At 40.7% G+C, this 13,961-nt stretch overlaps 1 protein-coding gene across 1 annotated transcript in view; it reads left to right on the top strand.

The window, feature by feature from the left end:
• Gnai3 (G protein subunit alpha i3) overlaps window positions 1-13,961 on the top strand; it is a 39,107-nt gene that overhangs the window by 8,344 nt on the left and 16,802 nt on the right. The window contains exons 2-3 of the mRNA XM_051177735.1: window positions 13,381-13,423; window positions 13,532-13,673. Coding sequence (XP_051033692.1) covers window positions 13,381-13,423; window positions 13,532-13,673 — 185 coding nt within the window. The remainder of the gene's footprint in view (window positions 1-13,380; window positions 13,424-13,531; window positions 13,674-13,961) is intronic.

Here is a 13,961-nt window from a genome sequence, read left to right on the forward strand (position 1 = left end):
CAGGACTACTAAAACTTAGCAAGATTGCTTGATTTCTGTCATCTTGTAATTAATCATCCTCTAGTGATTGTGTAGCCTGTTTATAGTGGGCCAAATAACAGAGACTTCCCTTTTCAAATTTGATTTTAAAATTTAAATAGTATCCCACCAAATCCCAAGACGTATGATGGTGCTACACTGGACTGTCCTTTAATTTGCTTTAGTGATACATTGATGCATGGGGTGGGTTACATTGCTAAGGCATACATATGGAGGGCTGCTTCAGGAGTGTTTGCTTCCTACCATGTTTGAAACAAGGTCTTTTGTTTCTGCTGTTGTGCTACGTACTGCAAACTAGTTGGCCTGTAAGCTCCCGTGATTCTCCTCTCTCTCCCTTCCATCCCCCCCATATGAGTGCGAGTGCGGGGAGTAAGAAAGATGTGTAGCTGCTGATACTACATCCAGCTTCTTTGTGGAGTCTGGGATCTGAATTGTGTGGCAGAGGCTTTTACTCACTAAGCCTCAGCTTACCTAGTATATTTATTTTAAAAAACAAATTAAGGATACCAATATAACTTTAGAATCATTGGATTAAAAGTATTTTAAAATCACTGAAGAAAAGGCAGGTGTGGTCACACACGTCTTTACTCCCAGCACTCTGGAGGCAGGGCCAGGCAGATCTCTGAGAGTTCCAAGCCAGCCTGTTCTATGCATGGTAAGTTCCAGGACAGCTAGAGCTACATAATAGAAACTCTTGTCTTCCCCCAAAATAATCATTAAGAAACAGCAAAATGCTTCTCTGTTTAAAAGTTTTTTTTTTGTTGTTTGTTTTTATGTGGGGCTGGAGAGATGGCTCATGGGTTACGAGCACTGGCTACTCTTCAGGAGGACCCAGGTTTGATTCCCAGCACCCACATGGCACCTAATTGTCTGTAACAGTTTCAGGGGCTAGGTGTCCTCTTCTGACCTCTCTGGGTTCTTAGACAAACACGTGGTACACAGACATACATGTGAACAAAACAGTCACACACATAAAATAAGTAAATGAAGATAATTTTTAGAATGAAATGTTTTAATAAGCTTTTTCTTTTGTAATAAAATAAATTTTACAGAAAACTTGCAAGGATAATGAATAGAGTTCCTGTGTACTCGTCTACTAGTTTTCCTTAGTGCTGGCTTTCTAAATAATAACCATGATATTACCATCACCAAGAAATTAATGCTGTTATGTAAATGTTAACTTCAGTATTTACATTTTATCAGCTTTTCCACTAATACTCTTTTTCTGTCCTCGGGTCAGTCTAGTATGCTGCATTGTATTTAATTAAGACTTTCCTGAACTTTGTGGTTTCCAATATTATACTCTCTAGCAGGAGATTATTTATGATTATGCATTTCTGATTGTTTTTCATAGACAAAGGTTCTCTCCTTCCTTCCCTTGTTCTCCTAAAAAAATTTTTTTTGACAGTTTATATAGCCAGGGTGGCCTTGAACTTGGGATCTTCCTGTCTCAGCTTCCCAGTGGTGATAATGTGTGAAATGAGTTTGATTAAAGGAGTTGGTTTTGAAAGGAAGTTGTAGAAGACCTGACATTTGAGATAAGAGGTACAGAAACTCCTTTGCCATGGTTTGTAGTGCTAGAGATGGAACCCGTACTGGGGAATATTTCTACCACTGAACTGCTTGCCAGCTCTCTAAGAAGTGGGCACAAAGGCATGTGGGTTTGATTCTGATTGGTGTAGAACAGGATGCAGGAGATGATTTTCCTGTCTTTGCCATCCAGGTTCAGGAATAACAGCTATGTACCACCGCATCTTGATTTATTTGAAACATTTTAAGATTTATTTTTTAAAGTGTGTGTGTGTATAAGTATTGCAGGTGTTAAAGGCAGTTGTGAGTTGCCGGAACCAAACTCTGACCTGCAAGAACAGCGAGTGCTCTTTAACTCTGGGCCATCTCTCCAGTCCATATTTGAAACATTAAAAACATTTGAAATTTGTAATTGTGTTGGAGTGAGTGTCAGGGAGAATTTGAATGCAGGTGTTACAGTGCACTTGTGGAAGTTGGGTTCCAGGGATCAAACTCAGGTCCCCAGTGAAGTGCTTTTCCCTGCGAGCCATCTTGCTGGTCCTTCTGACATATTTAGTAGTTGTTTTAAGCTATATTTTGTTATACACAGGAGTATAGAGACTTTGCATTGTTCTTATTGCCAACTTTTTTCTGGAGGTGCTACCACAATTAATACTGTCACAAAAGATAAAATAGAAGATAAAATAGAGGTAGTAAACGTGTATATGAAACCCAGACTTCTTTGAGCTTGCGGAGTATTTCTATGGTAAAGGAAGTTGAAGACTTTCATTTTGTAGGCCTATACTCATTTTGTAATGTTTACTCATTTGTTTTAATGTTAATGACTTTTTAAAATGTGGTATTTACATTTGATAAACAAGAATGTAGACATGCTCTATGCTGCCATTGTTTGAGGCTCTGACTTAGGCTATGATTCTACTATTTTAAAATATATGGGCTTAATGGATGAATTTAACAGGGCTATTAGCTTTGAAAAACATTTCCCACTATAATGAAGAATTATTTTTATGAATTAAAAGGAGATCTTTGGGCTACTGAAGCATTACAGTTGCTTGTGGCATTTCTATTTTCTTTAGTTCCAAATAAAAAATAGTTTTAAGTCACGGCATACATAAATACCATATAATTTAGCACCAAAATGGTTTTTTGTTGCCTTGCTTTCAAAGAAGAAAAAGGAAACTTACTCACTATTGGCCAAAATTAGAACTCTGAGGCAGCCAGCATAATCAGGCTCCTTGCTCACAAGTGACTGCTTCCCAGACATTCTATGTTCTGCAAAGGTGAGGAACAAAGCCACAGTCTGCACTTAACCAGCCAGGAGCCAGCTCTCTCTGGCGATGTTGTTCACAGCCTTAAGTGGTAACATTTTGGTAATATTTGAGGAGTTGAGTGTGCTTCCTTTCTTTTCTTAAATCAAACCACCAGTATCTTCCTTCAGTTAGTGTAAGTTAGTTGATCTTCCAATTTTTAAAAGACCTACTTACTCCGTGTGTGTGTGTGTGTGTGTGTGTGTGTGTGTCTGTCTGTCTGTCTGTCTGTCTGTCTGTCTGTCTGTCTGTCTGCCTGCCTGCCTGCCTGTTCGTCCGTCCCTGTTTTGGCCCTGAATTTCCTGTGTAACTGAAGATGATCTTCAATTCCTGATCCTTGACCTCCTAAGTGCTGGGATTATAAATGTGTGGTGCCATATCCAGTTTATACAATACCAGGGATCAAACTCAGGGCTTTACCTGCTAGGCAAGCACTATACCAACTGAGCTACACCCCCAGTCCCCTTTATTTTTATTTATTTGTTTACAGTGCTGGTGATCAAACCTTACATTTGCTAGGCAAGTGCTTTACCAACTGAGCTTTGAGTAGTACTCTCTTTTATGGTTTTTTGTAGGGTCATATCCATGTACTTGGTAAAAGATGTGAAACTCAATAAACCACATACTGTCTTGTAAGTTAGGGAAATATTGGTTAGGGTAGTGTGTATGTATGCACGAGTATGTGCGCATACATAGGCATGGTAGAATTTGAGAATACCTGCCCACCCCAAAATTGCTAGTAGCCTATGTATGTGTCTGTGTATGTATGTATATATGCATGCATGCATACATATTTGTCCCTCCAAGTCTGGCTTATTGCATTCAACATGATGATCTCTAGTTCCATCCATTTTCTGACTGATGGTGTAATTTCTTATTTGTTATGGCTGAGAATATACACAATTTATACAATTTTGTTCGTTTACCTTTTTTTTTTTTTTTTTTTTTTTTTTTTTGAGGCAGGGGTTCCAGTAGAAATGTAGCCAGTCTTGGAACTTGCTCTGTAGACCAGGCTGGCCTGGCCTGGCCCATTCATTTTTGATGGGCATTTAGGCTGGCTCCATACCTTGGTTCTTATGGATAGTGCAGCAGTAAACATTGATGTGCAATTATCTTTGTGGCATGCTGACTTCCATTCCTTTGGTTCTGTACACAGGAGTGGTATACTGGATCATGATAGTTTATTTTTAGTTGTTTGAGAAACTGCCACACTGATTTCCATAGTGGTTATGCTAGTTTACATTCTTATCAGCATTATATAAGGGTTCCTCTTTCCCCACATCCTTCCCAGTTTTTTTTGTTTTGTTTTGTTTTGTTTTTTTGGGTTGTTTTCTTTATGATAGCCATTCTGACTGGAGTGAGATGTGAATCACGATTCTCGATGTAGTATCAGTTTGCATGTTTCTAATGGCTAGAGACTTTTTTTTCCCACATACTTATTAGCTGTTTGTATTTCTTCTTTTGAGAAATGTTTGTTCAATTCATTTGCATATTCAAAGATCAGTTTTAGGGCATTCGATTTTGTGAGTTCTTTATAGTTATAGTCTGTACATGCTAATATCCTGTTAGGTATACAGGGAGCAAACATTTTCCCAGTTCTCATTTTTACAGTCCTGAGCTACTGGTGTCCTTCCAAGTTCTTTATGACTGGGTGGCCAGTGTCCTTCTTATGCTTTTGTGTAGTAGTTTTGGCATTTCAGCTCTATGTTAAGGCTTTAATCTATTTCTAACTGGTTTTTATGCAGGGTGAGAGAGTGGAACCTAATTGGCAGGTTTTTGTGGATCTTTTGTTGTTTGTTTTTTGGGACAGTGTTTCTCTGTATTTCTTTGGAGCCTGTCTAGCACTCACTTTGTAGACCAGGCTGGCCTCGATCTCACAGAGATCCCCCTGCCTCTGCCTCCCCATTGCTGGGACTAAAGACTGCACCAGTTACAGTTTTTTTGCATGTGGATATCCAGTTTCCAAGCACCATTGTTAGAAAGGCTGTCTTTTCCAGTGTGTGTTTTTGAAACTTTGATCAAGAAATAAATACCCATTAATGTTTTACAAAAATTTTCTCATAATACCCTTTAAGTCTTTTTGATGATGGGTAACTTTTTCAAAAACAAGAGACAAAAACTGTCTTAATTACAGCTTACTGCCATTTCTTCTTCTTCTTCTTCTTCTTCTTCTTCTTCTTCTTCTTCTTCTTCTTCTTCTTCTTCTTCTTCTTCTTCTTCTTTTTATTTATTTATTTTTTTATTTTTATTTTTTTGCTTTTTGAGGCAGGGTTTCTCTGTGTAGCTTTGGAGCCTGTCCTGGCATTCCCTCTGTAGCCCAGGCTGGCCTCAATCTCACAGAGATCCACCTGCCTCTGCCTCTTGGGAATAAAGGCATATAGAGCCACTGCCTGGCCATACTTTATTTTTAAGATACTCATTTATCCACTGGACAGATACTTATAAGTGTTGACTGTCTCATGTCCTCAAATGTTAGGATTGCAGTGATGGATAGTGCCATAGCAATCTATTCCATTGGACACAATAGTGGGTGCAAAGGGGCCAGGGAGAAGGTCAGAAGGAAATGAGGCAAGCACTGAGTCCACATTGTCATTTTGGTCCTAGGAGTTGAAAGCCTAACCAGGAGCAGGGTTTGGGGCCGAGTAAAGAGAGCAGGGGAGTGGAAATCTCTCTGTTAACTGCCCACATTGAAAATTCCATCCATTGCAAGTAGCATTTACAAAATGTGATTGGTCAACCACTCATTATCATGGATGCTTAAGTCATTCACCCCACAGCTAATTGCCTCCTCTGTCCTAGATTGTGCTCTGGGTTTGGAAGAGTGGGCCACAGAAAGAAGGCATTGTTTACTCTTTGTACTTTCAAGGTAGAGTTCTAAACAGGCACAAAACCAAATACTTAAGAAAACAACAACAAAAAACTAACCAACAAACAAGACTTGACCAAGTTCTTGTGTTACAGTGCCCTGTGGCCAGGTTAAGCCTGGTTAGGTACACAAGCAAGGGAGAGTTTTCAGGATATGCTGAAAAGGGTTTCATAGCTATATTAATCAGAACCAATGAACAGATTATGACAAGTCAGAGGAAACAGAAAAGAGAGTCAATACATACTTCAGAGCCATGCAGCAGCCAGGGGTAAATGATGAGAGTCGTGACAGGAACCATCCTGAGTTAATTTCAGATGTTAGTTCATGGACTGATGCTGACAGGGAGGAACCTTGGCCAGGCACACTGCTGTGCCTGGCAGAATTCAAGGAATGCCTGAGCAGGGACTGAAGATTGCCTTCAGTAGGTGTTTGGGGTGTTCACACGTACAGAGGCTTGGCATGCTTACAGGGCTAGTAGATGGGGTGAAAAACTATGTTCCTACTTTAGACTAAGGAAACTCTTCCCTCTAATGTCTCCCGCCAGACCAGAATTCCTGAACTGAATTGCATGTGAAGCCTCAATGTACAGTTAGGCACACAGGAGGTATTTGTTAAATAGAAATGAAGAGCGTGTGTGTGTGTGTGTGTGTGTGTGTGTGTGTGTGTGTGTGTGTATGTACACGCGTGTGCACGTGCATACACGCACCCAGAGACATTTTTCTTTTGTAATTCTTCTGACCTTTTGTTTATTTATTTTTCAGTTTTATGACATTAAAAAGATATATGTGTACGGATGTTTTACTAGTTTGTATATAGGTGTACTACATTCAAACAATACCTGAAGGCCAAAAGAGAGTGTAAGGTCCTCTGGGACTGGAGGACTGGAGGTACAGACAGTTGTGAGGCATCATGTGGATGCTGCTAATTGAACCTGGGTTCTCTGGAAGAACAGCCTGTGCTCTTAACCATTGAGTCATCTGTCCAGCCAGTTTTTATTGCACCCTATTTATTTGTTTCTGTGTCCTTAACTTATTTGTGTGCATGAGTGTCTGACCCAAATGCTCATGTGGAAGTTAGAGGACAAATGGAGGGAGCTGGTCTTCCATCACATAGGTTCTGGAGATTGAACTCGGGTTCAGCTTGGTCAGTATCTTTACTCACTGACCCATCTCTCTAACCCTCTAATGATAAAGGTTATCTTTTGTGTATCCATGTCCTTGACTATATGTATGTGTACCACAAGTATGTAGGTACCTGTGGAGGTCAGAAGAGGACATTAGATCCCTTGGAGCTGGAGTTACAGTTGACTATGATCCACCCGATATAGGTATTGGGACTCACACCTGGGTCCTTTGCAAGGGCAGTAAGGCCTCGTAACCAGTAGCAGTCTCTCCAGCCCCTTCTTCTAACTTTTGAATGAGTTAAGCAGTTACAGTACTTCAGCCCCTGAGGTGGGAGGGTCATGAATTGAAGTCTGAGCTACATGGTGAGACCCTGTCTCATCATCAACAACAACGAAACGAAACAAATCCAGAAGCAGCAACTAGATTTTGTAGTAAGTATAATGTATTGAAATCATTTTATGTGAAATAGTCTTCATATTGACCTAAAGTTTTACTGTGTTGCAGAGAGTGGAGGGTGGCCTGTAAGAGCATTCACTGCTTCTTCTGAGGACCACAGTCTGGTTCTTAGCCCTCATTTCAGGTGAATTACCTGTAACCATAGCTCTGCGGGTGGGGCCTTAGGTCCTTTTCTGTCTCAAGGTACCTGCATGCATGTACAGATAACATACTCCACACAGATGTATCACGTGCATACATCCTAAACAGATGAATTAGGGAGCCAACAAGATGGTACTTGTTGCCAGCCTGATAATCTGAGTGTGATTCCCAGGACCCACATGATAGAGAAGGGAATTGGTGGAAGCAATAGTTGTCCCTATTGGAAGTAGCATGGTTTGTGCTCTCTTGATCTGTAGTAGTAGGGACTCATAATCACCTCCCTCCTTACCTCCCTTCTCTGTGCTGTCCCTCCCCCCAACCCCCTGCCCTAGCCCAGCCCATCCTAACAGCAGTGTAAACTTGAGTGCTCTGCTAGATAAAGTCCCTTCAAGCATGAGTATAGGGGTTGGCATGTCAGACAGAAGTTGATGCTTCCCCCTGTCCTGTATGATGATAGTTGTTTTGAATTGTCGAGTTGTTAGGATGGTGTAGATTTGTGGTTTTGATTGGAGTCCTGTATTAGAATAAGAGATCAGTTAGCTTTGAGTGTAACTGTAGAGTACTCTAGGCCAAAGCTCTTCATCCTTTATAGATAAGGAGGCAGACATTGCAATCAGGTAACTAACCCAAGGTCACATGGTACACATGGTATAGTAGTACTAAAATTTATTGTCCCATTGAGTTCATTACTATATGACATCGCCAGCTAAAAAATTAAGATAGAAAAAAGTAAAATTTGTTTGTTGCTCATATATATGTCAGTAGAAGTCTAAGGAAAATTATAGCAGTAATATAATAAATAGGCACAGTGTCAGGCTCAGATATGTGAAGAGTCAGAGATTAATTTAAGTAACTTGAGAATTACTTGAAAAAGAAAATTATGTTACACCTTGGTAAGCTAGTGTGCTGGCTGGTTTTATGCTAGAGTGATTGGGAAGAGGAGTCTCAATTAAGAAAATGCCTCTATAAGATCCAGTTGTAGGCATGCTGGTAGAACTTTTTTTTCCTTTCTTTTTTTTTTTTTTTTTTTTTTTTTTTTTCAAGACAGGGTTTCTATGTGTAGCCTTGGCTGTTCTGGAACTCTATCTGTAGACCAGGCTGGCCTCCAACTCATAGGGATCCACCTGCCCCTGCCTCCTGGGTGTTGGAATTAAAGGCATGTGCCACCACTGCCTGGCAGGATATTTTCTTAATTAGTGATCATGGGGGAGGGCCCAACTCATTGTAAGTGGTACCACCTCTGATCTGGTGGTCCTGGGTTCTATAAAAAAGCAGACTGAGCAAACCGTTAGGAGCAGGCCAGTAAGCAGCACCTTTCCATGCCTCTGTCTGCAGCAGCTCCTGCCTCCAGGTTCCTATCCTGTCGGAGTTCAGTGATAGAGTGTGACCTTAGATTTGTTAAGATGAAATAAACCCTTTCTTTCCCAAGTTGCATTGGGTCATCATGTTTTATCCCAGTGATAAAAATCCCAAACTTAGACATCTAGAATAGTGAGTGGATTCCAAATGACTCAGATTTCAGGGTGTACTTGGAAGATGGGCAAAATGGTGGCACTTTTCATGAGAGTCTACAAGCTGAATGGGCTAAGGCCTTTTGATATAAAATATGGTTCATTCTTTATTATCGCAGATACCTGGTAACACACACTGAAAACAAACCCTGTAGGCCGTAAGGGTTGCCTTCATTTATGAGACGGATTGAACGCCTAATAAAAGCTAGGGGATACTTACACAGAGTAACAATAAAAGGAAGGCAAGCAGACATTTCTTTTTCTTCTTTTTGCAATCCAGGGGGTGAAACCCAGGGACTTGCACATGCCAGGTAAGTGTTCTACCCAGCTTCCAAAGTGATGTCATCTAGGGAACCTTTGAGAAATATAAGAAAAGTAGGACAGCATAGAGGTAGGTGTTGTAATGACAAAGTGCATGGGGAACCTTGGCAGATTCCGTGACAGGCAAGGGTGACTTGGGCAGAGGAACAAACATGCCAGGCAGACAGAGCTTAAGTGAGAAGTTTTATTAGAAAGGGGAGGGAAGGGGGAAGGAGAGAAAAGAGGTAAAGAGGCCGAGAGAGGACAGAAGAGAAGAGGGAGACAGTTACCCTGTCTGCCTCAGGGACACAGCAGGAGGGGAGAGCATAAGTGGGCAGGGGTCTTTTTTTAAAAGAGGTCCTTTGCACCTAAGTGCAGATTATGCAACCATGGAACCCTGGGCTGACTAGGGTACTGCCTGAGTGCATTCTGCCAGATGCAGGAGCAGGCCAGCCTAATGCCTGAATCCTTACAGGTGTGTGTGTGTACTTTCATAAAGTAGAACTTAGGGAGATGGGTAGAAATCAGTGGTGATTTTTATAATGCCTTTCAAAGTAATCAGACATGAGCAGTAGGAATATCAATTTCACTATTGAAAGGAGAGCATTTAGTACCTCATTATACTAATGTTCATGTGGGATGGTCTGGAATTTTGAGTTTGACGATTTAAAAACCATTCAGCATGCATTTCTGTTTTCCCCCCAGAACTGAAAAGTTTTTCTAGGTATGAACAGTGAAATTTATATTTTTGACAGTGTTATAAGATACTGTGCTACTTGAATGTTATAGTAAGAACAGAGATAAAGTCATATCTAGAAACATTTTTTTTTTTTAAGACTTATTCACTTTTTATGTACATTGGGGTTTTGTCTGCATGTTTGTCTGTATGAGGATGCCAGATCCCCTGGAATTGTTACAGATGGTTGTGAGCTGTCATGTGGGTACTGGGGATTGATTCCAGGTCCTTTGGAAAGTGGCCAGTGCTCTTAACCACTGAATCACCTCTCCACCCCATACAAAAATTTCTTGATTCTGGAAGTATGTAGTTATTTTGGGTGTTTATATTTAGATGCTATTTTAACTTAAGTTTTCTGTTGATAAAGTGAAGAAATATTTAGTGCATTATCATGCATATTAAATGCACTTTTGTCTTGGGCTGTGATGGTGCACGCCTTTAATCCCAGTACTCAGGAGGCAGAGTCAGGTGGATCTCTGAGTTCAAGTCCAGCCTGTTTTACAGAATGAGTTCCAGGACATCCAGAGCTGTTACATAGAGAAACCCGTCTCAAAAAGCCCCCCCCCAAATCAGCACATTTGTTCAATGTTTGATTAATTATTTGACTAATTGCTATCAGGCCCAGTTGGGGCCCCTGGGAATACAGGGAAGAACATCTTGGCAGAGCTTTTGTTTTAGTGGGAGATGAGAAAAGTAAGTCTGTTGTGAAGATACATGCTGTGAAGAAATGAGACGGTGTGGGGTGGGAGGTATTCAGGTAATTTCATCAGGAAATGTTCTGAGGGGAGCAGAAATGTGAGTGAAGAAGAAAATCTTGCAAAAATTATTTCAGTCCTAGGGAACAGCAAATGTGGAATCTGTGAGTCAGAATCTGGGCTGGTAAGAACCAGTTTTGCATGTTAGAGGACACACAAAGAAGCTGGCCTGTCAAGAGCATTGAGGATAGACAGACTAGAAATGAGGGTGAGGAGGTAGGCAGCGATCAGAGTACATTGGACATCATTGCCCACACTTTATAATTTGGGTATAAATAGAGGCCATGAGGCAACTCTCGTCAGTGTTGTGACATGATCCAGACAGGTGTGCCATACACTTGCCATCCCACAAAGAGTTCAAGGCCAGCTTGGTCTACAGAGAGAATTCCAGGACAGCCAAGACTACACAAAGAAACCTTATCTTGAAAAAAAAAAAAAAAAAAAAAAACACACACACAAAAAAAAAAAAAAAAAAAAAGCAAAAACAAAAAATACACCAAATTTAACATGTATTAACACTGGAGTCTTCATTCCATCTGTTTTCCTTCTATATCCCTTGCCAGTTTTTTTTAAGGTTTATTAATTTATTATTCTGCCTACATGTATGCCTGCAGGCCAGAAGAGGTTACTAGCTCTTATTATAGATGGTTGTGAACCACCATGTGGTTGCTGGGAATTGAACTCAGGACCTCTGGAAGAGCAGCCAGTGCTCTTAACCTCTGAGCCTTCTCTGCAGCCCCTCTTGCCAGTTTGACCTTAGCAAGTTAGTTAGATGTTAGTACCATTTACTGGGAAGAAAGACTAAAGGAAGAACAGCTTTGTTTGAGGCAGAAGTTGGGAATGAGTAACGGTCAGTATTGAGCATTAAGTTTGAGATGCTTATGGGACATCTACTGTGATATTTAAGGTAGGCGATGAATTTAAAGCCAAGCTTGCAAAGTAAAAGTGGAGGTCTGGGAATCTAGCACAGCTAGATTCAAAGCACAGCTTTGAAGTGAGACTGAGTGGAAATACCTATTTTGCCAGCTGCTGTATAACTGTGGTCAGTTTCCCTGTCCTTTCTGCTTCGTTTGTCTCACTATAAAATGAGGGTAATAGTCTCACTATAAAATGAGGGTAATAGTGTCTACCTTACAGAGGTGTAAGGATTGGATGAATTAATATTAATTAGCCAAGCACATAGAACATCCTGGTACATGTTACTCTTTGGAGGTTAACTTTTATTCATGAATAGTGCTTCAAACCATCAAATTAGGTAAGATAGGAAAAAGACAAGGATCGGATTGGGAAAAGCAGATTTGAACGGCAGGTGAGGCCTAGACATGGTCACTCAACTTGTCAAAGGTGCAAGTGGCTTGGAGACCTTGAGAAATGGTGTCAGGAGAGTGAGTGGTGGGAGTGACTTGGAGGTACTTAATTAGAGATTTTAAGTAGAGCTGACACACTAGGGAAATTTTGCTATAAAGAGACACAAAGAGGGGTAGCCAAGATCGCAGCTGCTCAGTGAGTAGAGCCACTTACTTTTAAGCCTGAAAACCCAAGTTGATCCCGGGGACCCTCATGGGGAAGGAGAGAACTAACTCATGTAGGTTGCCCTCTGACTTCCACATATGTTCTGTCTGTCACGTGTGTTGTTACTTCCTCTCCCCACGGCCATGAATAAATAAATGTAATAGGGCTTTTAAAAAGAGGCACAGCGAAAATGGAATAGCAGAGAGGAAAATGGGTGTGTGTGTGTTGGAGGGGTTCAGAGAAAGGTAGGGTGGGGTGTGAGTAAGGCTTTGTGGACTAAGGCTGACATATAAGTGATATTGGGCTCTCCGCAGGGCGCAGCCGCAGGGCGAGGGAAGGTGAAGGAGGTAAGTAAATAAGGAGAGCAGTAAGGACATTGAGGAGACAGACAGCTTACCATTGATGAAGCTAGAGAGTATCAATGGAGATACACGTAGATTAGCAGATTTGGTTATGGAAAAAATGAGGTAATGTTCCCTGCTTGTCCTTTTCTAAAAGGGGGGGGCAGGGTTGTCATTTAAGAGTCAGAAATAGCATGTGATGTTGGAGAGGTGGTAGCATTTTAAAAGGCATTTTGGAAGATGGAAGAATTATTGAGCAGGGAGGATCTAGCAAGCTGACTGTCAAGATCTGAAAAGTTTATTTGACCCTAAGTGATTCCATTTGGCTAAAGAGGGTGGTACAATCCTTCCCGAAAGAGGAGCTATATCATGAAAGGTAGAGGTAATGTTCTACTTTTTGGAACCTTTCTAGCCCTGTGACTGATGGTATTGATCTGGAACATTCCTCAGGTCCATTGGCAAGTCACAGAATTAATAACTATGAATAGGTCATAGGCCACAAATTCACAATTGCTCTTTTGCCTGTGTTCATTGAATGTCATGTTTCCTGATGTTACTAAAAATATGTGTCGTTGCCTTTGAGTAATGTCTGTTTTGTACAAATGATACCAATATAAAGAAAGCAAAATGCTCCATAAAAGCTCACCAAAATTTCACAGAACCTATGGTTTCCATTACCCCAGACTTACCAGTCATATTACTCCATACCTTCATTATACTACAAAGAAACTCAACATCTGTTTTTGTTGTATTTCTTTTCAGGTGCTGGAGAATCTGGTAAAAGTACCATTGTGAAACAGATGAAGTAAGTTCGCACAGGGCTACAAGACTGAATTTCCCTTCTTTATAGAAAGTTCATGTTTCCATTTCCATTCCATTATAGTATTGACTTGTGGTTTTCTTCTTTTTAAAGAATCATTCATGAGGACGGCTACTCAGAGGACGAATGTAAACAGTATAAAGTAGTTGTCTACAGCAATACTATTCAGTCCATCATTGCGATCATAAGAGCCATGGGACGATTAAAGATTGATTTTGGGGAAGCTGCCAGAGCAGTAAGTATTTCTCATTTCCTCTTCACTTGCTGCTCTGAGGATGCAGTTAAACCAAATTTGCGTCATGTTTTAGGGAACAAGAAGATAAGATGGTACAAAATACTGTGTGCTCATTTTTGAAGCACTGGCTCTCTGACTCAGTAGACACAAGTTACTGCTGCGAGCAGAGCCCCGGAAATGGAACTCTGTAGCTACACTGTAGGTTTCAGTGATGGCTCTACTCTGTCTCCTCCTTCACAATGTGATTGACGTAGTTTACAATAGTTGGTGACAGTAAATATATACTCT

Source organism: Phodopus roborovskii, unplaced genomic scaffold (genome assembly GCF_943737965.1).
Source record: "Phodopus roborovskii unplaced genomic scaffold, PHOROB, whole genome shotgun sequence".
Lineage (NCBI taxonomy): Eukaryota > Metazoa > Chordata > Mammalia > Rodentia > Cricetidae > Phodopus > Phodopus roborovskii.